A 22,719-nucleotide genomic window follows, 5' to 3' on the forward strand; every position below is an offset into this window, starting at 1 on the left:
AAAAAAAAAGCAAAGTATAACTGGGTGTGGTGGCTCATGCTAGTGATATCAGTACCTACAAGGTAGGAGGATTACTCTGAGTTCAAGGCCAGCCTGGGATCTGTAGTGAGATCCTGTCTCACAGAGGATGGATGAGGGGTGGGACTAGACGGAGGGGAGAGCAAGTATAGACGCAATGTATAGAACGTGTTTGAGTGTAATTTTAACCAACTGGAAAAATAAGAAAATAGTTGGGGAAATTGGGATAATGGGTATTTGATGAGATTTAAAGAATTGTGGTTAAATTTTTGGTGTAATATATTGGGGTTATGTTTTTTTAGTATTTAGGAAATTTTTTAGGTGTAATATGGTACTGAGGTTATGGTTTTTCAGTATTTAGGAGAAATATACTAAAGCTTTCTGCATGAATTCATGTTTGAGACTTGCTCTCAAATATCTCAAAGCCTGGGACAAGCAGGTGGTGGAGACAATGCAGGCCAGACCTGGGGCGGTAACTGTTGAAAATGGATAGTAGGAATTTTTTTTTCCTTTTCAAGAAAGGGATTCTCTGTGTAATAGCCCTGACTGTCCTGGAACTCACTCTGTAGAGCAGGCTGGCCTTCAGCACACAGAGATCTGCCTGCCTCTGCCTCCCAAGTGCTGGGACTAAAGGTGTGCACCACCACCTCCAGCCAGATGGTAGGAATTTGAGGGTTCATTGTATTTTTTTTTTTTTTTTTTTTTTGAGACAGGGTCTCACGTCACCTAAGTTGGCCTGGAACTTGCTGTGTAGATGGGATGATTTTTAGTGTCTCCCTCCTGCTCGCTGTCCCCAAGGCTAAGGTCGCAACATTTGTAGTCATAGCTGGTTTTTTTTGTTGCTTTTTTAATTATTTATTTAGATTTTTGAGGCAGGGTTTGTGTGTGTGTGTGTGTGTGTCAACTGTCTCTGCTTCCTGAGTACTGGAACTAAAGGTGTGCTCCACCAAGTCCAGCTTACAATTGGTTTTTGTTTGTTGTGAGACAAGATCTTACTTTGTAGCCCTGGCTGCCCTAGAATGTGCTATCTAGACCAGACTGGTCTCAAACTCACAGCGACCCACCTGTCTCTTCCTTCTGTCTCTCTTGCCTGATTCTTCATCAGTTTTATGTGGGGTGGGCGATCAAACCTAGGACTTATTTCCAGGTAAGCAATCTACCAACTGAGCTATATCCTCAGGCTTGCCTTCTACTTCCTATTTTTCTTTTCTTTTCTTTCATGCTAGAGATCCGAACCAGGGAGCCCTACCACTGAGCTACACTCCAGCCTACTCTTTACATAATAAAAAAAAAATTCTTGAAAGGTAAGAAACGCTAATTTCCAAACTCCCCATCCAGAGAGAGGTTGGCTTTCCACGCAGCCATTCAAGCATTCTGATAGCTGCAGTGTCTGGGCTGTCTTCAGGCTGTGAACACACACATTTAGGACATGGTAAAGCAAGTCACTGTACCATGCTCAACCACTTCCGCCTTCCCAGCCAATCCCAGGAAGAAATGGATCCTCCTACACCCCTGCTTCCTGGCTCTCACCTCTACCCAAGCAAGGTATTGTGTAGTCATTTCCTTGTGAGTTTTAACAAACTACCTTGATGGAAGTTCACTGAAATCTAGTAAATTTTGAAGACTCAGAATTCTGAGGGAAGGAAGGCTCCTTAAGATTCCAGAGGTTCTAAAAGGAGGCTCATTAAGACCCAGGAAACACACAGCTCAGAACTCTCAGGAAGTCCCTGAAACTGACCAGATGTGTAAGGGTCTCCAGGTTATCTAAGGATGAACTGCTGAGGAGGTTCAGACTTGTGGAGCTGCCTAGCAGACGCTGTGATCTGTGCAGTTTCCTGCAAGCTGTGCAGCAAGCTCCAGAGACTCCATTTTCAGCCATGTAGCAATGCATCTGCTTTTGAGTCCTTCCTCCTCCTCCTGTAAATGACCCCTCACTCATACTCCTGCAAGTAACCCCAGTGAACTCACTGGTCCACCAAGTTGGACCATGGCAGTATCCTTACTTTTGTCTGTTTCCTGCTGGGACCAATTAGATATTTCAATTTGATCATTAAACATTCCCCAGGGCCTCATTGTGTGTCTCCTCCTCCGTGGTTTCAGAGACCAACTCCAAGGAATGCTCTGACCCCCAACGCCTTCTCAGCAGTTTGGTTTCCCCTCAGAATTTAGACATGACCCAGTGTTCTTTCCTCAGACAATTGACTCCCTCTGCTCCCATCCCCTCTCCTCCCAGTCCCAGATAAATTTTCCTGCTATGGGTCTGGCCAGACACAGATGTCACTCTGGCCAGTCTCCTTGGACCTGGACACCAAAGCCTCAGTGTCTCTCTACGCTTTCTGGGAGCACCCCAGTGACTTCCCCTATCGAAGGCCTCTCCCTGGGCTTCAGTGACACCACCTCCCTGCTCCCTCCTAATCTAACTTGTCCTCCTATATGCCTTGCACAATTTTTTTTTTGTTTTTTTTTTTTTTTAAGACAGGGTCTCAATAAGTAGCCCAGGCTGGCCTCTAATGCGTTATCTACCTGCCTCAGTCTCTTGAGTGCTGGGTTTGCAGGCTTGTGAAATTTCTCTTCCTTACCTGCTCTGAGACCCCCTCAGGTTCCGTCCTCTGCCCTTTCCTACCACATGGACCTCATCCCTCAGGTTCAGTCCATCCACTGGCAACTCGCCACTTCCTTCTCTAGCCTGCGTCTTAACAATTCCCTACCTCTTGGCAGTTTCAAAAGCACACAACTCAGACTGCCCTCATCAGAACCTGGGATGCTCTCTTCTGATCCTCGATTGGCAGGTGCCTAGCTATGGCTTTGGTCACACCCACAGGCAGGGAAGTCAGAGGCCTCTGTCTGGCTTCTCCCTCTCCTTCACTCTGGAGGATGGCGACTTACTGACCCCTTACACCTCTCACCGCCACCCTACTCACACTTCTCTCCTGGGACCGAGGGTGATCACTTTGAAAATGGTGTTACTTGACATGTCTCTGACGCCCAAAACCTGTCACTGAGTTCCAACTCGTGGCTTGATAGGAAACACGCAGGCCACACCCTTCCACCCGCAGGCCCCTCGCTTATCTCCCAGTGCTGTCCACCGGTGTCCAGTTGCCCAAGGTTTGTCTTCACTCACCTGAATTCCCAGACAAGCTTCCCTGCCTATGGTTTCCTCTCCCTGGGGTGCTACTAGCCCCACCTGTGTTTGCACACACCCTGAGTTTAGCACGGACAATACTCGTGTTGGGTGTTCCTTCCCAACGGAAGAGCCTATCATTGTCTGTGTGTCTGTCCTCTCAACCATGAATTCCACAGGGTCCACGCTGCTACCTGCTGGAATCATCCAGCCTAGTCTACACTCAGCAGAAACTTGGACATTTACAGTTGAATGACTGAGCTGCCTCTTTCTCACAAAAATCAGCCTGCAGTATGTGCAGAGGGGGCCTTGGTGGGCAAAGTTGTTGCTTTGGGAGGGACAGGAAAATGGTGGGTCTGGGAGGTAGACATAAGACATGCTTCAAGCCAAAACTCCTGGGGCTCGGGTCCTGTAGCTGGGGGAGGGCCAGGACCAGGAGACAAAGGGAACCTCCTTATTATCTCAAATGAATCAAGTCTCTCCTACCCACCTGAGTTCTACCACCCTAGGACAACCTGATGGGAGAAACGCCCAGGGCCCACCCTCATTTCCCATTAGTCTACCCCGGCTGGGGCAGAAGGAAACTGCCTCAATCCATGCAATGCCCAGGAAGGTCAGGGCTTGGCACACAGTAGGGGTGAGGAAAAGCAAAGCTGTCACATGTTAGATGAAATGTGAGAATCATCAGTGGCTCCCTTTCCATCACCCGAGTTATCTTCTGAGGCATGTTTATCGGGGCTCTTGTCCCAGGGCCACATCCCATCGGGGCAGGCCTGGATTTCCATTCCAATTCTTTGTGCTTCAGACCATGACAACATGACAGGAGAGGCAGCCAGAGTACCCAGGAAGCATCCCACGGGCTGGTCCCAGGGCCCAAGGCAGCCCCGGTGCTGGGCTCAGGTGGCAGCTGGTAGGAATGGACAGGCGGTGAGCACTCCCCCATGGGCAGACACAGGACACTGGCTCGTGCAGCTGACACAAAGAGGCGGCTACATCTTCTGGCCATGCTTCCCTCTCAGCCCCACTCACAGAGACAGAGGAATGGACAAGATGGCATGGGCAGACGACTGGGCAGACAGGCAGGCTCGGCGGAGAAAGCGCCGAGGCTGGGTGGCGGTGTCCTCATGGGAGTGGTTTATTACGATTCCATCTCACAAGGTGTGGGTGAGCGGCCACAGCACATGAAATCCAAGCCCCCGACAGACGCCTGCCTCGGGCACATGCAAACAGTGCAACATGGTCAAGCGCAAACATAGGCGACCGAGGCAACACTGGACATGGAACACGGGATGGGGAACAGGCTGGGGTGATCGGTCCCTAGAGAGAGGCTGATTCCTCCCCCACCCCCAGGGGCAGGACAGGAAAAATAAGATTCGTACTTCTTGTAAAATGCCCATTTGCTGGGTACTTTCTTTCTCCTTATGTTGAAAAATAATAAAAAATAAACACACGGAAAAAAATCTCAAAAAAAGGCAAGGAATAAAACTCTAAGAAGGCGAGTGATGGAAGGCCAAGAGAGGGCTGACCACCGTGGGCACTGCCTCCCACTCCTGTCCTCCTCCCTTCTCAGCCCCTTCAGTGGGCGCCCCAAGCCCTATAGGTGGGTCCATGAGAGAAGATGCCAGGCCTAGGTGGGGTCCCTGGGGGGCCAGAAGGGACAGGCAGGTCAGAGGCAAGAGGCCTACCAGCCCGCTGGGGCTCAGTTCAAGTTCAGGCCCAGTGAGCAGCAGGCACCAGATCTGTGATCTTCTAGGCCCTGTCCCTGCAGGCCCATGGCCTAGGCGGAGGCAGAGGTCACAGATGCAGCTCATGGGTTCTGATGTGCTCCAGCTGCTCTCGAAGCTGCAGGAAGGTGGGCCGCGTGGCAGCATCCAGGTGCCAGCAGTTCTTCATAACGTCGTAGACTGCAGGCGGGCAGCCATCCGGGGCGTCCATCTTATAGCCCTTTTCCACCCGAGGGACGACGTCCTTCAGGGGCTGTAAGCAGGTGGCATGTGAGTTCAGTGCCTTACCACAGAAAGGACCCCTACCCAGAATTCCTCTTAGGGAGAGCCTTCAGTCCTGCCTCAGGTCCAGGTCAGGGAGCGGCCCGGAAGTTCCTCAGGACAGAGCTGAGGTACTAGGCTCCAGCAGGGGAGGCAGTTCCCATAGGATGCTACTATTGTCATCCCGCCAACAGCTTCTGCAGTGCAATGGCTTCCAGACCCATACTCACAATTCTTGGGTAAGGCACTCGCCCAAAGGAATAGATTTCCCAGAGAAGGATTCCGAAACTCCACACATCGGATTTGGTGGAAAATTTCTGCCATGTGGATAAGACAATCAGCATCAACCCTAGGAAGCTCGGGAGAGGGGGTGAACCAGACCAGGACCCTTGCTCACCTTCTCTCTCAAGGCTTCAGGAGCTGTCCACTTAACTGGCAGTTTGCCTGTATCCTGAGTGCTGGAAGCTTCCTTGGTGAGGCCAAAGTCACTGACTTTGGCCACGTTGTCCTCAGACACCAGCACGTTCCGGGCAGCCAAGTCCCGGTGCACAAAATTGTTGCCCTCCAGGTACTCCATAGCCTCACAGACGTCTCTGAGGACAGGACAGCCACACGTCCCTCAGATTGGGGCTCCCATAGCACGGCAGGGGTCTCAGGATTCTTAGCCCCACCCCAGGCTGCATCACTCACAGTGAGAATTTGAGGAGACAGTCTCCGCCTAGCACCGAACGACCACGTGATCGAAGATAGTCAACCAAACTCCCCTGTGGGAATGACAGAAAGGGATGTGAGGGAGGGGGACAGGGGAGGACCAGAACGCTTGGGACACCATGGCTTGGAGAGGTGGCATGACTTGTTTAAAGTCAGTCAATAAGCGACTGGTCAAGACTGGCAACTTCAAAGCTCAGTGTGGCCAAGGTGGAGGGGCTGGGAGGAGGGACAGGGTGAGGCTGAGGAGCACCTACCTTGGCCATGTACTCTGTGACAATGTAGAGCCCACCCTTCTCCTCCACAATCACACCCAGTAGCTGGACTAGGTTGCTGTGCCGAAGTTGCCTGGACAAGGCAGGACAGGGTGGTCAGAGTTCGGCCAGCCTCCTCCCCTCCACCCAGGCCCCAGGCAGCCTGCCCACCCTATGCCTGTCTCTACTCACGTCATGACAGAGGCTTCAGCCAGGAAGGCCTGAGCAGTGGCATCATTCTTGATACACTTAACTGCGACTCTGTTGCCCCGATAATCACCCAGCATCACATCTGGGGGGAGAAGGGAGAGGTGCTGTTTCCTGGACTCCTGAAGCTTCTCAAACCGCCCCCCAGGTTCACTCAACTCACCCCCAAATTCCCCCTTCCCGATCGTCTGTAGCAGCTTTAGTTCCTTCATGTTCAGTGCCCAGCCACCTGTGGGCGGGGCGGAATGGCAGCAGTCAGTGAGGTGAACACTAGTTGAGGTCATTTGAGATGACAGATGCAAGGCAAATTCTTTCAGAAGTGGGATATCTGAGGTCTGCAAGCCGCCAGGGTAGGACAGAAGGCGGGGGGAGGGCGGGGGGGAAAGGAGTAGGCGTGTGGGAGGTGTAGTGGGCACTCACTGCGGTAGAATTCATCTTGGGCCGCCACTGTGCCCTCCATGACCTTTGGTTTGATGAGTCGTGTGCAGAGTCCATCGGCGTCTGTGGTATAGTGCTGCAGAGGGAGGGCAGGCCCTCAGAACCAGACCCACTGGGCCTCACTTTTCATTGACTCATGCACGGCTCAGGCCTGACCACCAGAGGGCAGCAGAGGCTAGCTCACAGAGCCTTGAGCTGCTTTGTGTGGAGAGGGTTCCTCTTTTCAAGAAGGGTGGGAAGCCTGTGACCCCACCCACCCTGGGCTACTAGACTCCCAGTTGCCACTACTGCTTTGGGCCTCACCAGCATCTTAAGGTAAACAGCAAAGCCCTGCCTGCTCCCTACACCAGCCTTGAGCCAGGTGTACTCAGGGCCAATGTAAGCTAGAGACGGGATGAGGAAGCTTGGAGGGAACCTACAGTTTTCTGATGCCAAATATGGCCTGGGCAGAGCTGGCAGAGCTGGCAGAGCTGGCATTGGGAGCTGCAAGAACCTGTGGGTGTACAGAGGCCTCAAGGACCCTGATGGCCAAGTACACATTCAGCCATGAGGTTCCAAGTGGCAGGGGAAGTGAGCTCTGGATCAGATGGGCTCAAAGCCTAGTGGCACCTCCAACATATAGATGGGAAGACCTTCACTGAGCTGAAACTTTGTGTCCCTACCTATAAGCTGGGGCCATTGTTGGGGCACTATGGGGACCAAATACTATTGGCCCTGGCACACAACAGGTGCTCCACTGAGGTGTGAGGAGCCAACGACTCCCAGAAGCTGTCAACGTGTCCAGGTTACTCTGCCAGGTGGTCGGGCCAGGTTTGTGCTAAATGTCCTTAGGTGGACTCGGGTGTGTCTGAGTGTGGGGAGGAAGGGGAGTCCCCCGGCACACACACTCCGCGCTCACCTCCACCAGCTGCATGAGGTTCTCGAAGTACACCTCCTCATCAATGCTCAGCTTGCTCGCATGGTACATGATGCGGTAGTGTTCCACCTTGCCTTCACAGCTCACACACAGTGTGTAGTCCCCAGGGTAGTTGGTGCTTTCCCGCACCAGGAACAGGCCTGTCTCTGGTGGGTAGAGAAGCCGCTCGGCCTGCTCCCGTGTGATTTTGCCATGGAACCAGCTGGAGGATGGCAAGGCTGGGGGTCACAATGGCACTGACCCAGGTGCCTCCCATCAGCCTCTCATGTGCAACTTCCCACAACTCCCAGTCAGGCATCTGAGGGCATCATTTTCCCCCTGCCCCTTTTTTCTTCTGCTGGGTCCCCATTTCCTCTCTGTTAGGTGCAACCTCTGGTTCCATTTCTACAATGCCCCTTACTCGGGGCTCTTTTCCTTTCTTCTCCCCAAACCAGGAGATTCCAGCCCTCCTCCTGGTACTCACGGCATAAGGCTGAGTTTGGTGCCCGCCTTCACGCCCTCACGCTTCTGGACATAGTTGGCTGGGATGATGCCCTCACGGCCCACTTTGTTTTTGGCTTTGTACCAGTTTGGGTCCTGGAGAGGGACCAGACACACTCTCAGGTCTGCCTCCCTCTGTAGGGGAGCCAAACCCAGAAGGAATCCCTGAAGGTGAAAGAATGGAATAGGCATCTAAGGTCCCCAAGTACCTTGGTGACGGCCACGATGGTGAGCACATCTCCTTTGCAGAAGGGAAGGTCTTGCTCAGCAGTGCCATGGAAGTTGTACTTGGCAATACATTCTGTACCGGATGGCCAAGAGGCCTACAGGGTAAGGGATAGGTGTGTGGGTGCAGCCTGGGGCCCCTCTCTGCCCACCTGCCCCAGTGCCCTTGGGACCAAAGCATCTTAGCTGACTTCCATGAACCTGGGGAAGTACCCTTCTCCAGAGAATACCGAGTTCCTTCCAGCTCAAATTCCTCTGTAGCCCAGTTTGGGGCCCTGTGCCCAATAGAGCATATTGGAATTAAAGTTACTTCAAGGTCTCGACTAGGATGGAGGGTTGGGCATGGGGAATAGGCTGGTCTAAGCACCTCCTCTTTTCCAGACTGGAGATGGTGGAACATGGGATTGCCTTTTCTGTGCCCACCACAACCCCATGGTACCTGTATTGCCGACATCTTCTTAGATCTGGCGTCCCCGTGCTACAGGAAGGCCAATCTGTTACTTGGTACCATTAGAGCTGCGGGAGAAAAGCCAAGCTGAGGAAGGCTGAGAAGAGATGACCCCTACCCACTCGGTAATCATCAACCCCTTCAAAGCAGTGCCAAAGCTTCCAAGAACTGAGACATGGATCCAGGGTTGTTCTATCTAGCCTCGGGTAGATGCACACAGACTCAAGAGTCCCAGAGAAGTGGCCATCAATTCTACGTCTCTGGGGGCCTTCTAGGTCCCACAGAATGACCAATAGGACCAATGAGGTCTGGAGGGTTGTCAGGAAACTCTGAAACTGGGCAGGTTTCTAGAGGTCCAAGAAAGTCACTTGTACTCTGTGCAAATTCACAGGCTACAAAACTTGCCCCAGAAGCCTCTGCACAGGTAAATGTCTGCCTCCTTTGAAGTGCACACCCACGAGAAAATAGCCCATGTCCACCAGGGGAGGGGCAGATGCTCTCCTGTGGTGGATGTGCTCTGCAGTAAATCTCAGACCGGGAACTGCCCAGGTGCTGAAAACATGGTAGACGAAACAGGGAGAGGACACAGAAGGGAATTCTGTACGGCAGTGGCATGACCCACCTCAGCCACCCATCAGCCTTGGATTCTCAGCCAAAGAATAGAATACAGGGAAGCACAAGGTTTGTGATTCCCTTTGTATCAAGTTCAAAATCTGGCCAAACCAATCCAGGCCTGTTAGGATGATGTCTGCAGAGAAAAGAACTGGCCAGGGTATGAGGGGACTTCAAGGGGTTGGCTATGGGGACTGTCTGAGCCCCCTTGCCGGAGAAGGCTTGCTCCACAGCAGCTTGCCAGCTATGGATGTCTATGCACTTTTGTAATGGCAACTCCTTAGATCACTCCTCAAGAGCAACAAGCATGTCTGCACACACAGGTCACACTACTATTGGTCCAAATGTGGCCCCAGACCTCAGAGAACCTCAGAAGAATGCAGAGAGAGTGGGGCTACTATTCCTGTTCTGGTGAGGAAACACCCAGTGGCCCTTCTGTGGTCACATGGTTACATGACAGACTCACTTGGGATGGGAGAGGTGAGGTCTAGCCATTGCATTTATGGCTGTGTACTCCACCACTAGACGAGGACTTTCGGTGTAAGTGCCGGCACACGTGCATGCACGCCTGCACGTACACCCAATGCAGGAAGCATGGGAACTGAGCCCTGAAGACTGGAAGACTTCAAAAGGTAGAGGGTGGGAGTAGAGACTGATCTTAGTGGTCGGTGGTTGCGTAGGATGCTCAAGACCCTGGGTTTAAACCCTAGCACAAAGTGTGTGTGTGTTTCAAATTCATGAGCAACAAGCAAATAAAAATTTATATAAAAAGGTATTTGTTAGAAAGGCAGATGGTAGAGGGTGAGGCATAGAGATAGCTAGCCTGAGCTACACGATTAAGACCTTCTTTTATGAGGATGGGCCAGAAAAAGTAACATAGAAAAGCTTAATCTATTAGCCAATCCTGGCCAAGGTGTGCAGAAGGTAGGCATAGCCTGGAGAATTGGCCTAGGGAGCTGGAGAGATGGCTCAGTGGTCAAGATAACTGGCTGCTCTTCCAGAGGACCTGGCTGATGCCCAGAGCCCACATGGCTTAAGCTCTAACTCCAGTCCCAGGGGATCTGATACCCTCACACAGACACACGCACACAAACACCAATGCAAATAAAAATTAAAAAAATAAATAAAAAGAACTGGCCTGGGTGTAAGCTGGTGAAGCAAAGCAGAATCAACCAGCCTCTGGGCTCTGTGACCCTGAACTTGCTAAGCCCACCCCAAGCACCCTGGTCTGTCTGTCTATGAGAAGGGTTCCAGAGGCCCTAGCATGAGCCCTGCAATGCAGCACTGTGAAGAACTATAATTGGACCCTGAGGGTGCTGAGCCTGGGGGACTTCTTCAGGGAGCCTATGTTCCCAGAGTCCAGCAGAAGCAAGGGTGAAGGGTGCAGGCACTGACCAGCACTCCCAAGCTAGACAGACCTGTGCTTTGAATCTGGCTTTATCGACATGCCAACCTGGAGAGAACGAACCAACCCTTTGGGCCTCATATGCCCTCGTCCTGAAAGGGGATACAGTGAACCCCCTGCAAAGAGGCTAGGGAAGGAATGGAATGCGACCCCAGAGTTGGCAGTGTCTGGCTTGCTTCCTGTCCCCTCCAGAACAAACAGCCCTTCTTGCACCGAGAGGCGAGGCCAGCCTATCAAACTTGTTGTCTAGACTGGGCCCAGGAAGTGTGATAGGAACCACCCCCTCATACCCCATATTTCCATGACTGAGCAAGCATGAGCACAAGAACCAGCTCCTGGGCCCTGAGGACCACATGCTGTGGAGAGCTGTGAGCCTTCCTTCCCCTGTTAAAGGAGTAGAAGCCAAGGCCCAAGAAGTTGCCCAAGACACACAGCCTGAGCGTGAGCTGGGGTCCCACTGCTGTTGGCTGAGCCCCCAACTGTAGGGCCCTTCTATGGAGATCTTATTAGCTCACCAGCTCACCACACCTCCTCCACTTTCCCCAAATTCAAAACTCACTGCTGCCACCACAGGAGGGAGCGGAGGCTGGGCACTGTTAGTCACCCTTCCAGCTGTCAGTTTGCAAACACTCCTTCCTGGCCTGCAGCTGCTGCGCCACCTCCCTGCTGCCTTGATGATAATAATAAAAATAATCACAGGCCCCGTTTTCTGAGCACTTACTCAGTGTCAGGCCTTATCCTTGGCACTTCACAGCTCATCCAATCCTAATGACGCTGAGAAACAGAGGGGCTGTTATTACCAACCCCATTTCATAGATGAGGCCCCCAAGTGTGGCTCAGATTGCCTGAGGTCATAGCTCCAGTGAGATTCACATTCAGACTCCTGAGCCCCTCGGCCAGGACTCCCTGCCCTCCTGGTAGCCCCTGCCTCCTGCCATCCTCTTGGCACCTGGATCACTGCATGCCTTCCCACACATCCTCCATCCTGTCAGTCATGGTGAGGTCACCAGGGCCAGGAGGCTGAGCAGCTGCAGTGTCCTGGCTAGAGCTTGCCTTGTGGCCTCTCTAGCCAGAGCGGCTTCAAGAGGGTGCTTCCTATAAGCCACCTTCCGACTAGCCAGGGGGTAGGCACAGAAGACGGTCCTTTGTGGGATCACTTGACCTTAGGGCCAAGTCACTCTAGGAAGGTAGTTCAGGACAGCTATCCTACGAGTAAGGGACACTGAGTCCTGGACCTGGCCCTATAACTGACTCGAAGTGTGACCTTTGGGAAGTCACTGGAATGTCCTTCATTTTCTAGCTTCTAAGCACCATGTCTGTCCCTTTTCTCACTTCTACTCCCAGACACCTACACTCTGCCCACTTACTTGCCCTCTCCCATCATCCCAGGAATTTTTTGTGCAGCCTTGAGGTACAGATGGGGGCTGCTACTGTTGTACAAACAAAAGAGCAAAATACAATAGGAGTTCTTTGTGGTGGCAAGAAATGGACAGGGGGGCTGGAGAGATGGCTCAGAGGTTAAGAGCATTGCCTGCTCTTCCAAAGGTCCTGAGTTCAATTCCCAGCAACCACATGGTGGCTCACAGCCATCTGTAATGGGGTCTGGTGCCGTCTTCTGGCCTGTAGGCAGACACACAGACAGAATATTGTATACATAATAAGTAAATAAATAAATATTTAAAAAAAGAGAAATGGACAGAGGTTATACATTTGAAGCCAGACTGGGCTACAAAGTGAGATCTTGTCTTAAAAAACAAAACAATCTCTAATCCCAGCAGTCAGGTCTCTGAGTTTGAGGCCAGCCTGGTCTACAGAGCAAGCTCCAGGACAGTCAGGGATACACAGAGAAATCAAACCAAAAGACAAACAGACAGACAGACAGACAGACAGACAGACAGACAGACAGACGAACCTGAAGAAATAGCTCAGTGAGCAAAATGCTTGCCGTGAAGACCCATGTTTGGTCCCAAGCAACCAGAGCAGTCTGAGTGTTGGTGGCATGAGTTTACAATCCCTGTGATGCCAGGAATTTGTTGGCTTGCCCACCTAACCTACCGAGAGACCCATCTTAAGAATATGGTGAACAGCTCCTAAGGAATGACCTGCTGTTGACCTCAGGCTTTCATATTCACATGTACATAAGAGTACTCGCACATGAACACACACACACACTTACACAGCTCCCTACACACAAACAAAAAAGAAAATAAACTAAAGAACCAAACTCTCCGGAGTAAGAGACATGATGCTGGCAACTAACAAAGCAAAAACGTGCATGCGCCCATTTCCAGACAGATGACTGTAGGAAAGCAAACCGGGACGCACGTGACGCCCAAGGCCCCAATCTCCCAGCGATGCCATAAAAAAACCAAGGGAGGTAAGGATACTTGCAGCTAAGACTGACAACCTGAGTTCCAAATCTGAAGGGAGAGAACCACCACAAAGTTGTTCTTTGACTGAGACTGTGGCATGTTTGATATGTACACACACACACACACACACACACACACCCCAAAACAAAAAAGCAAAAGGAGCAATATAAATGTGGCAAAATGTTAAAGAATGGGTAAATACGAGCAAAGGACCTTCAAATATCCAATATATTAATTATTTCCGCTTTTTGGTGATTTTGAAACAAAGCAAAAAAAAAAGGCAAACAGACACAAATGACCTACACTGTACTACAAATTGTAGGTAGGGCTTTTGTTTTGTGGTTGTTATTGTTGTTTTTGGATTTTTTTGTTTGTGTTTTTTGAGACTGGGTCTTCTATGTAGTTCCATCTATCCTAGAATCTGCTATGTAGAACAGGTTGGTCTTAAACTTACTGAGATCCTCCTGCCTCTGGCTGCTGAGTGCTGGAATTAAAGGCATGTGCCACCATGCCAAGGTGTTTTTGAATTTTTGATACAGGTTCTTTCTTGCTATGTGGTCCTGATAGATTTTAAACCCCGAGGTCCTCTTGCCTCAGTCTCCAGGACAGGGTTACAGGCATACACCAGCACACTCAGTGTAAATTGTGTTGTTTTAAATTTTTTATCACACACGTTTATTTTATATCCATGTGGGTGCACGTGGAAATCAGAGGGTGACTTGTGGAAATTAGTTCTCCCCTTCCCACCATGTGGGTCCTAGGCGGTCAAGCTTGGAGGAGGCATGTTTACCAGCAAAACCATTTCCCTAGCTCTCAAGTCATGTTTTACAGAAAACAAATACACATTCCTAAGCTTAGGGATGCCTAGATAGTTTCTGAGAGACACGGAGAAAGCTGGAAAGATGGCACAGCAGGTAAGAGCAATTGCAGCTCTTGCAGAGGACCTGGGTTCGGTTTTCAGCACTCACATGCCAGCTCATAAATGTCTATAATTCCAGTTCCAGGGAATCTGACACCTTCTTCTAAACTCCATGGGCACCAGTCATGCTCGTGATACACACACACACACACACACACACACACACACACACACAAGGAAAACACACACATAAAATAAATACATCGAGAGAGAGAGAGAGAGAGAGAGACAGAGAGAGACAGAGAGAGACAGACAACAGAGGTGGCCTCTGGGATGGGACTGAATTAAAGGAAAACTTGTTCCTCTAACTCATTATGTAGCCAAGGATAGCTTTAAATTTCTGAACCTGTCTACCCAGGGCTTTAGAAAGGCCAGGCAAACAATACCAACTGAGCGATAATGGCAGTCCCTAGTTTTGCTTTAAAGCTATAAACATCTATATTACTTTGCCCCTAAAAATAAAATTGAAATACACCACTTTTGAAAGCCACTTCCACCAGGAGGCCTTCTTTGGTCCTCTAGCTGTGCAAGCTGGTCCTGCCTCCAGGGTCTCTCATGTCACAGTGCTCCAGCGAAGGACCTCACTAGCAGCGACCTACAGTTGAGGGTAGAAGGGGAGCTTTGTGTCGGTAGAAGAGAGGAGCTGGGTTCTGACTCATGTCTGCATCCCCAGCTTGGGCTGGGCTGAGAGCTGCTGCTCAGTAATGAGTACTGAATGAATGAACCAAAGAAAGGGAAAAGCCTGGCCGGCTACGGCACGCTAGGTTCTGCAACCAATAGGACTATATTTAACCCCAAAGGGTCAGCAGCTGTCTCCCACCCCCACAAGGCTGGAGGACAGGGGCTTGGGACTGTGGCAGGGCCAACGCTTCTCTAACTTCCTGCCCTAAACCCTGCTCCCAGAAGCCCTTGTGCTGGGGTCCCAGGAACAGGCTGGGCATTGTGCCCAAGCGCTGAGGTCAGTGGCTGAAGCCTCAGGCGGTCCGGGAGCGGGTAAGAAGTGGGGGAAAGTAGGAGCCCAGACAGTCCCAGGCTGCCCTTTCCTTGCCCTAAGGCAGCTGCAGACCCCCAGAACCAGGCACGTGCAAAGGGTTAGGGTAGGTCAAAAGATTCCAGCCCTACCCCCTCATCAAAACTCTACTGCTTAATGGGGCGTGGGAGCCTTCAGAAACTGTTTACACGCAGCTAAAAATACCCACTGAAAAGGGAAGTGTACCAGAGACCTGGGGGGACTGGCGCTACGGGCCACAGAGATTCTGGTCCTGCTACAGGACCCAGCTGAACTGAACTGTCTGCAGACACACACACACACACACACGCACACGCACACGCACGTGCATGAAGGGGGACCAGTGGTGGCAACACAGGAAGGTCCTCTGCCTTCTCACTCTGCTGGGGTTCTCAGGGGCCTTCTTTTGTACTTCATGTCAGGTCTGGTGGTCAAGATGAGCAGGAGGAGGGAAGGCTGAGGAGGCTTAGAGGTATAAGAACTCTCCTCTGTGCTGAGCCTATGCTGAGGTACTGAGGATTCCAACAAAATACACTCCAAGCTCCTATCTTCCTCAATCGACCAGGTGTGTCCATGATTCAAAAAACATGGGTATAACTTAGTGGTCAAGCATGTGCACAGCCATGTGCCCACCCCCAACCCCCAGTGCCTTAAAAAGACTGAAGAGAGCCAGAGGTGCCTAGCAGTTAGCAGGAAGGAGGTGAGTGGAGCTGGAAGGACAGGGAAAGGAGTACCTAGAGCAGGCCAGCGTTAAGACTCGACATGGAATTGCTGAGAGAGTTGATCAAGGCTGCGAAAGGAAGTTTCCCATAGGTCACAGGGCAGCCGGGGCAAAGGTGGAGTTGCAGTCTTGGGCACGCCCCCTGCAGTGGGCTGAGCACCTGAAGAGGGCAGCCAGCCAGCAGCTGAGCTGGTTTGGCAGCCACAGTCAGCCCCACCCCTGGCTCTGCAGAGGGCTCTCTGGCAGGCAGCACTGTTACCCAGTTACACACTAGGCAGAGGGGCTGGAGGGCTCCCACTATCCCAGCAGTTCAGCCAGGCCCTCAGCACCCCCATTGCACAGAAGCCCCGGAGGTCTGAAAGCACACACCTTTGGGGCGCAGAGCTCTGAGCAAGAGGGGTGGGAAAGCTGCCTGGCTTGGGCTCTGGGGCCTGCTGCCCTGCCCCCACCCACAGGCTCCCTCAGCCTCCAGCACCTCTGACCTAAGAGGAGGGCCGAGTTTAATAGCTGAAAAATGTTAAAGAACCAAATTATAGCACGCACTGGGGCTCAGCGAGACCGGAAATCCTGTCTGGCAGTTTAGGAGCAGTAGGGGTGAGTTAAGGGGAGGTTAACGGGGAGCCTCCTCCCCAGGGTACACTGTGGCTAGAGGCTGCCACTGCTGGCCCAGAAAGGTTTCTAATTACCACTCAGAAGCCTAATTACTTACAGGCACTGGGCCTCTGGGCCTCCAGGTCTCCCCAGGGTCCTACCCGAGGCCTCTGCCCCCACCCCTTAGAACAGATTCTAGGTCTTTGCATCTTCTTTTGCCTGTATTTACATACAGCCTCTCCGCTAACCTCTAACAACCCTTTAAAGTCATGCAGCGGCGTTGTTCCACACCACTAACTTCTCCCTGCCGTGTACAGAGGGGAGACTGAGGCCCAGGCGACTAAGATAAAGGTCTACAAATCTGGGTGGCAGATTTCTCATCTCCAGTGCTTTTGGCAGAGACAGGCAAATCTGAAGCCAGCTCGGTCTACAAAGTGAGACCCTGCCTTAGAAAAGCAAACAAAAGCAACCAAGGGACCACCAGAGCAAGCATGGGCAGAGCACCCAGCCCAGAGGCTAAGTTACCGAGACAGCACCAGGGACAGACCTAGGGGGAGGGTATCAAGCCCCACCAGCAGACTGGGAAAACAAAAGCATGTGGCTGACAGCCTGCTGCTCCAACATGGTTCGAGGCTCCACATCAGCTACTTAATCCTCCTCTCCCCTCTACCTGTCACAAGCCCCGGTAGATCCCTGCTAGACAGGGGAAGAAACAAGCCTGCCAATGGTCACCACCTAGGCGGCCACCAGCTTCCAAGGGCTGCAATAGGGACTTAAACTTAGTTACATTGGAACCTGGCTTAACAGCCCTCCTTCCAACTTTTCCTTGGCAGATCATATGACATCCTGAAAAGGACAGAACAGGAATGCTAGGGACAGCTACTGACATCATGTCCCTCTTGCTCCAGCAAGCAGAGGCACACCTGCACTCACTCCTGGCTGTCTGCACATCCCGCCTTTGCACAGACAGATCAGGACATCATGCTGTCTCAAGCAACCCAGAGTAGACAGCAGTCCCTGAGAGGACAACCACTCAACAAGGACTGCTGGCTCTGCCGCCTCCTCAAATGCTTTCACAAGCCCTATTCTCCTTCCAGGAAGGCCTCCAAGCTGCTCTAGCTCATGCAGATCCCAGCAGCCTTGCTGGACAGGGAACCACAGGCTTATCCTGCCAGGCTTCCCTGAGCCCAGCCTCTTCTCTAGCCAGTAATGGAGCTCACCCTCCCATCCTTTCCCCCTGTAGTGTGCACATTAAAGGCTGCAACGCCTGAGGCTGGGTGAGGACCAGGTGCCAGGCTGGGCTGGGTTGAAAAGCAGCAGCCAGGATGTACGGGTCGGATGACACCCAGGTTTCACCCGCCCACAAGCCTTCCAGCCGTGCAGAGCCCAGGGCAGCCAGGGGAGCGCCCAGCAGCTCTCTTCTGCTCACAGCAGGCCACGGAAGAGAGGCGGAGGGAAGCTGCGGTTGGAGGGTGTGCACTAGTGAGCTAGAAGAAGCTGTCCTTCTCACAGAACCAGGAAGAGAAAGCAAGCAAAAACAGGGTGGGCGGGGCTGTGTGGGGCCCTCCAGTCCTGGGGCCTACACTCAGGGGAGCTCCCTGCTAGTCCAGGGCAAGTCACTTCACTCAGTGAGCCTCAGTTTCCTCAGGGGGAAAATGGGATTCTCTTCTCTCATCCTGCACACCATTCGTTCAGTTTACAACCAGTGGGTGCGGCAGGCTGCATCGCACCCAATAAGAGAGCATCCCCCAATTCCTGGAGCACTCCTGACTCTAGGGATTAGGGCTCAACCACCCAATGTCAGTCTTTCCCTCTCACATCTTCCCTCAGCCATGCAGGGAGCACACAGGCTCTTCCTTCTCCAGCTCTTTATTTTTAGGCCTGAATTTGACTTTAATCATTACTTAGCGAATTCTATTTCCAGCCCTTGGATGAAGGGACCCAGAAGGGAGGAGGGAAGCAGTGCTCCCTGCTGGGTTTAGGGAGCAGCCTGCTCCTCCACCCATCCTGTTCCTAACCAAGGGTGGGGGAAACTGAGAAACAGCCACCAAGGGCTCACCCCAGCCAGGCCAGCATCTTGGGCAAGTTCCAACCCTGTGACCTCATCCTACTGAAGTTATGGGACAGGAGGGCAGTAGTAATGCCCATTTTCATGCCACCAGTATCATAGAGAGAGAGAGGGGAAGTCTGGCAGCCAGGGTCCCAAGCTACAAAGCCTGAGAACTTCTGTATTTAAAGGGCCACACTATAGTCACTTAGGGCTAGCTACAGTTTCTTGGGCCCGGGGTGTGCCAAGCAGAGACTGGTTTCTTCCCACTGCCCACAGTGTGGTCTGGAGGGCAACTCCAGTTACTCCAGTCACAATAAGGAATGTCAAGAGATACACCATCAGTTCAGACCTGGGGAGCACTTGGAAAGGGGGACACTGACACATAAGCCTAGTTTCTAACTCCCAGGTCCAAGACTCTAGACTCTAACCCTTCCCCTTCCCTGGCCACCAAAGAAAACTGGGGCTGGCCTGACTAGCCCTGGCTTCCTAAGGAACCCTCACTTTCCACTGGAAAATGCAGCCTAGGACAGTCATGCAAAATCTGGGAGGCAAGGGGACTCTTCAGACTGGTATGGTGTGTGCACACCTGTAATCTCAGTGCTCTGAGGACGGACAGCAACAGAGGGATCTCAAGTTCAAGGCTACACGGGCACCACCGCTGTGTGCCGGGAAGCAGTAGTAGTAGGCGGCTACTCTCAACTCCAAGTCTACTAAGGGGAATGGGTTGGGTCAGGCCTTGGACAGCAACAGGCAGTCTGTGGTTCCAAGGCCAGCCCCGGCCCTGAGGCAGTCTATCACATGGTGATGGAGGTGGTGGTGGGGGGGCACAGCATAGACACAACAGCCAACAACACAGGCACAGAGGCTTTCAGAGGGGCTGGGACACTTTACTGATGATAGCTGAGGGGACAGCCATTCTGGGGACCATGGCTCAGGGATCTTTCTTCCACGTTAAGGCAGCCACACTAACCACCATCCCCGGCATTTTCTAGTTTCTTGGTAGGTTAGTTCAGTGTCCTCTAAAGTAGAAGGGTCTCTGTACCTGTTAGCTCTGCTCAGGGGGCAATGGGATGGCTGGGCTTGGAATCCACATGCTTGGCTGCTAAGCTGTCTATGCTCTACGAGCTGCTTGCGGGGTGTGTAGTAACAGCCCACAACAGTGACAGATGGAAGCACCGTACACTCAGGGAGAGGTTTCGGGTGATGATGCTGTAGCAGAGCTCCTGAAAATACCCTGAAGCTTTTTAGAGGCAGTTACCATGACAGGTAGCTCAGGAAATGTCCAGGGACACAGTAGTAAATGGAGAAAGAGTTGTGGCAGCAGATGCTTGAATGGCAACAGCAATGAACGAAGAAAATCAGGAACACGGGGCTAACATGCTAGCAGTCCCTGCCTGGCAATTAGTGGGTAATCTTACATTGCCTTCTAAAATTTCTGGGGCTTGTTTTCTTTCTTTCACAGTCTGGAACCCAAGCTGGCCTTGACCTTGGGCTCCTCCTGCCTCAGCCTCCCCAGTACTGGGATTACAGGTGCATGCCACCACATATGGCCCTCAGTACTTGCGAAATATTAAAATTAATGCAGGTATAGTTTTTACGTGAGTTCAGACTGGCTTTCCTAGGTCCTATCAGCCCTTCAGCTCTGGTCCAGGTACTCAGAACATTTTAGCTATGGAGAAGCTATTCCCATCTGGGACAGATACTCTCGGGCATGAGGAGATCTCTCTACCCTCTTTCCCAGATTCAACATCTCTGTTCTTTGAGGGCTATGTGTCAATCCTTCAAAAGATGAACCCTAGAAATGGATGTGGGCGGTCCTACCAACTTGGAGGGGATCCAGGAGGATTACTAGGGAGGTTGGGTCATACTATGGCTTCCATGCCCACTTGTACTGGTTGTACTGGCATGGGGGAAGCTGGAATCTACCCCTTCACCAACACCCGCTGTGGGACACTCCGGGTGGAGTGGCCTCTGAGGAGCAGTGCTCCTGTAGTGGGGACGGCATCTGTTTTCCTGGCCTTTCCTTGTTCCCATCCCAACACACAGAGAGCGGCTGCTTCTGATGAACGTGTGCTAGCCTAAGCTAAGCTGCTTTCTAAAAGGCCTCTGGACCCTGGCCACACCCTTACAGCTAAGTAAGAAGCACCCAGCCATGTCAGGCCCAGCCACAGCCCCTGAGGCTGGACAGGAAGTTCGGGTTGGGCATGAGACTGTGTGAGTATAGCCTCACAGGCGGGGAGTATTCCACCTTCCCCCGCCCCCCAGTGCATCTTAGGGCACCAGGAAAAACCTTAAACAAGCAGGACAAAACTGCCTGTGGTTCCAAGGGGGCCTAGGCACAGTTAGCTCAGCATCCTGAAGGGATCTAGAAGATCCTGTTGCACTATCAACCTTACTCTTGCTGCCTCTGGCCTGATCCTGTTGTGGCCATACCAAGACACCACGACACCCAGGGGACGGGGAGGCAGAAGAGACAAGTCCCACAGTGTCCGCCCCTCCATACTTACATGCCAAGGCTGTCTCCCACTTTGCCCATGCTGACCCCATGCTGACCGAGCCAGCTGGGAAATGTGGGGAAGGCGGGGTCAGGACCAGGCTCTGTACACTCCACTCCACTATGTCTCCACACTAGCAGTAAGGACCCAGTCCCAGGCACCAAGAAGTCTCACAAGCAATACCCATGATGTCTTAGCTCACAAGGAGGTAGCATTAGGGCCGGAAGCCCTTTCTCTCTTCTCTAGCCCACTGCAGGGGAACACGTGCTCACCCCACAAGGTCCCTCCTGGGTCAGGCTAGGGACTGACTGCTTGTGTCCCTGGTAGGTGCAGAATGAGCCTGGTTGCCCTCCACCCACAGCAATCCATCCCTGCAGAATAGGGATGAAGATAGCTAGCCTTCCTCCACCAGAGACGCCTGGAATATGACCTGCCCCTTGGGCCTCGGTTCCCTAGTGTACGAAAAGGAAAAAAAAATGCTCCAACTTAAGCTCCAAAGCTCCAGTGACTCGACACACCCCTTCCAAACAACTGGCCTGGGTCCTGAGGAGCTGGGAAATGGGCTGACCGGGTGCTAACGGTGGGGGCTAATGTCCAGTGTCACCTCCACTCAGACTGGAAGCTCTGCCCAGTTTCTCCACCCAAGGGTCAGAGGTCCCTTGCTTTAAGCCTGGTCCTCTGGCAGGCCAAGGGTGACAGACTCAGCTCAAGGACCCAGGCTTCTAGCAGGGCTCAAGGGAGGTGGCATGGCCCTGGGCTGCTAGGAGCCAGCAAGACCGCAGAACCAAGCAAGTCAGAGTATGTTCAGGGCGGCCCTGAACAGGAAGGGCCAAACTCCCTCTAGTACAGCCCATTTTCCCAGCCCATACTGATTCTCTTCCTCGGGGTCCAGCCACTTCCCACTCTGTGTTCCACACGGGTTTGAGGAGTAGGACTCGGCTAACCTAAGTCTCTTGTGGTGTAGGGCAGTACCTCCTTCGTGGCTCCCTCCCAGTAATGTTCTGACAGTGATTCCCGGGAGAATTCGAACCCGGTTAGGAGGTGGGGGGGGCGATGGGTGTGGACGCGGCAGTGGTGGCCATAGAGGCGGGACAAGCGACCTCCTCTCTTCCACGGGACACTCGGACACCCACCTCCTCGGGGGCTGCCCAGCACTCACCTCTCTTGGGGCACTGCGGTCCAGGCCACCTCACCGCGGGCGGCATCAGCGGCCTGCAGGACAGTCCATGAGGCCAAGGGGGAGAGGAGGGGCGCAGGGGTCCCCAGGGGGTGCGGTACAAAGAGGTGTATGGATGTGAAAATAGGGGGAGGAAGGACGGCCAGACCGGAGGGGGGACGGCCGCGCAGCCCGGGTCGGGGAGGGAAGAAAGGCGGGGGAAGGGGGCGGGAGGGAGTCCGGGGGGGAGGAAACAATGTAGCCGGCGCGGCCCCGGCAGAGTTCCGCTTCCGAACGTGGCCACCGAGGTTCGAGTTGGGGACGTCGCGCCGGCCGCCGGGGGCCGCCCCGGGCGTTCGATCGCGGCCCGCGGGGGTTGCCCGCGCCCCACACCCCGGAGGCTGGGCGGCCGGAGGCTGGCGGGGCGGGAGGGACGGCTGGCCCGGGGACGGCCCCGACGGCGGCGCGGCCCGGGTTGGCCCTGCTCGGATCCCACCCCGGTGGGACCTCCCGGGGCCGGGTGCGGGGTGGCGCGGGAGCGCAAGGAAGGCGGCAGGCTCGGCGGCGGCGGCCAACCTCAGCTCGCCCG

The 22,719-nt window shown here is 53.0% G+C and overlaps 1 protein-coding gene across 2 annotated transcripts; it reads right to left on the minus strand.

Moving 5' to 3' along the window:
* Nucleotides 1-4,250: 4,250 nt before the first annotated feature.
* On the minus strand, nt 4,251-22,343 carry Csk (C-terminal Src kinase). 2 transcript variants are annotated; one of them, XM_038321558.2, is made up of 13 exons: nt 22,134-22,343; nt 8,792-8,868; nt 8,337-8,450; nt 8,111-8,223; nt 7,630-7,849; nt 6,714-6,807; nt 6,457-6,522; nt 6,279-6,378; nt 6,090-6,180; nt 5,815-5,888; nt 5,522-5,717; nt 5,355-5,441; nt 4,251-5,116 (listed from the first exon to the last, which is right to left on the minus strand). In XM_038321558.2, exons 2-13 carry the CDS (start codon nt 8,804-8,806, stop codon nt 4,934-4,936), a joined length of 1,353 nt encoding a protein of 450 aa, XP_038177486.1. In that variant the 5' UTR covers nt 8,807-8,868; nt 22,134-22,343; the 3' UTR covers nt 4,251-4,933. The 2 variants fall into 2 exon arrangements, with proteins under 2 accessions (XP_038177486.1, XP_038177487.1); XM_038321559.1 differs by lacking the exon at nt 22,134-22,343 and adding an exon at nt 15,852-15,929.
* Between the last annotated feature and the right edge of the window lie 376 nt (nt 22,344-22,719).

Source organism: Arvicola amphibius, chromosome 3 (assembly GCF_903992535.2).
Source record: "Arvicola amphibius chromosome 3, mArvAmp1.2, whole genome shotgun sequence".
Classification (NCBI taxonomy): domain Eukaryota; kingdom Metazoa; phylum Chordata; class Mammalia; order Rodentia; family Cricetidae; genus Arvicola; species Arvicola amphibius.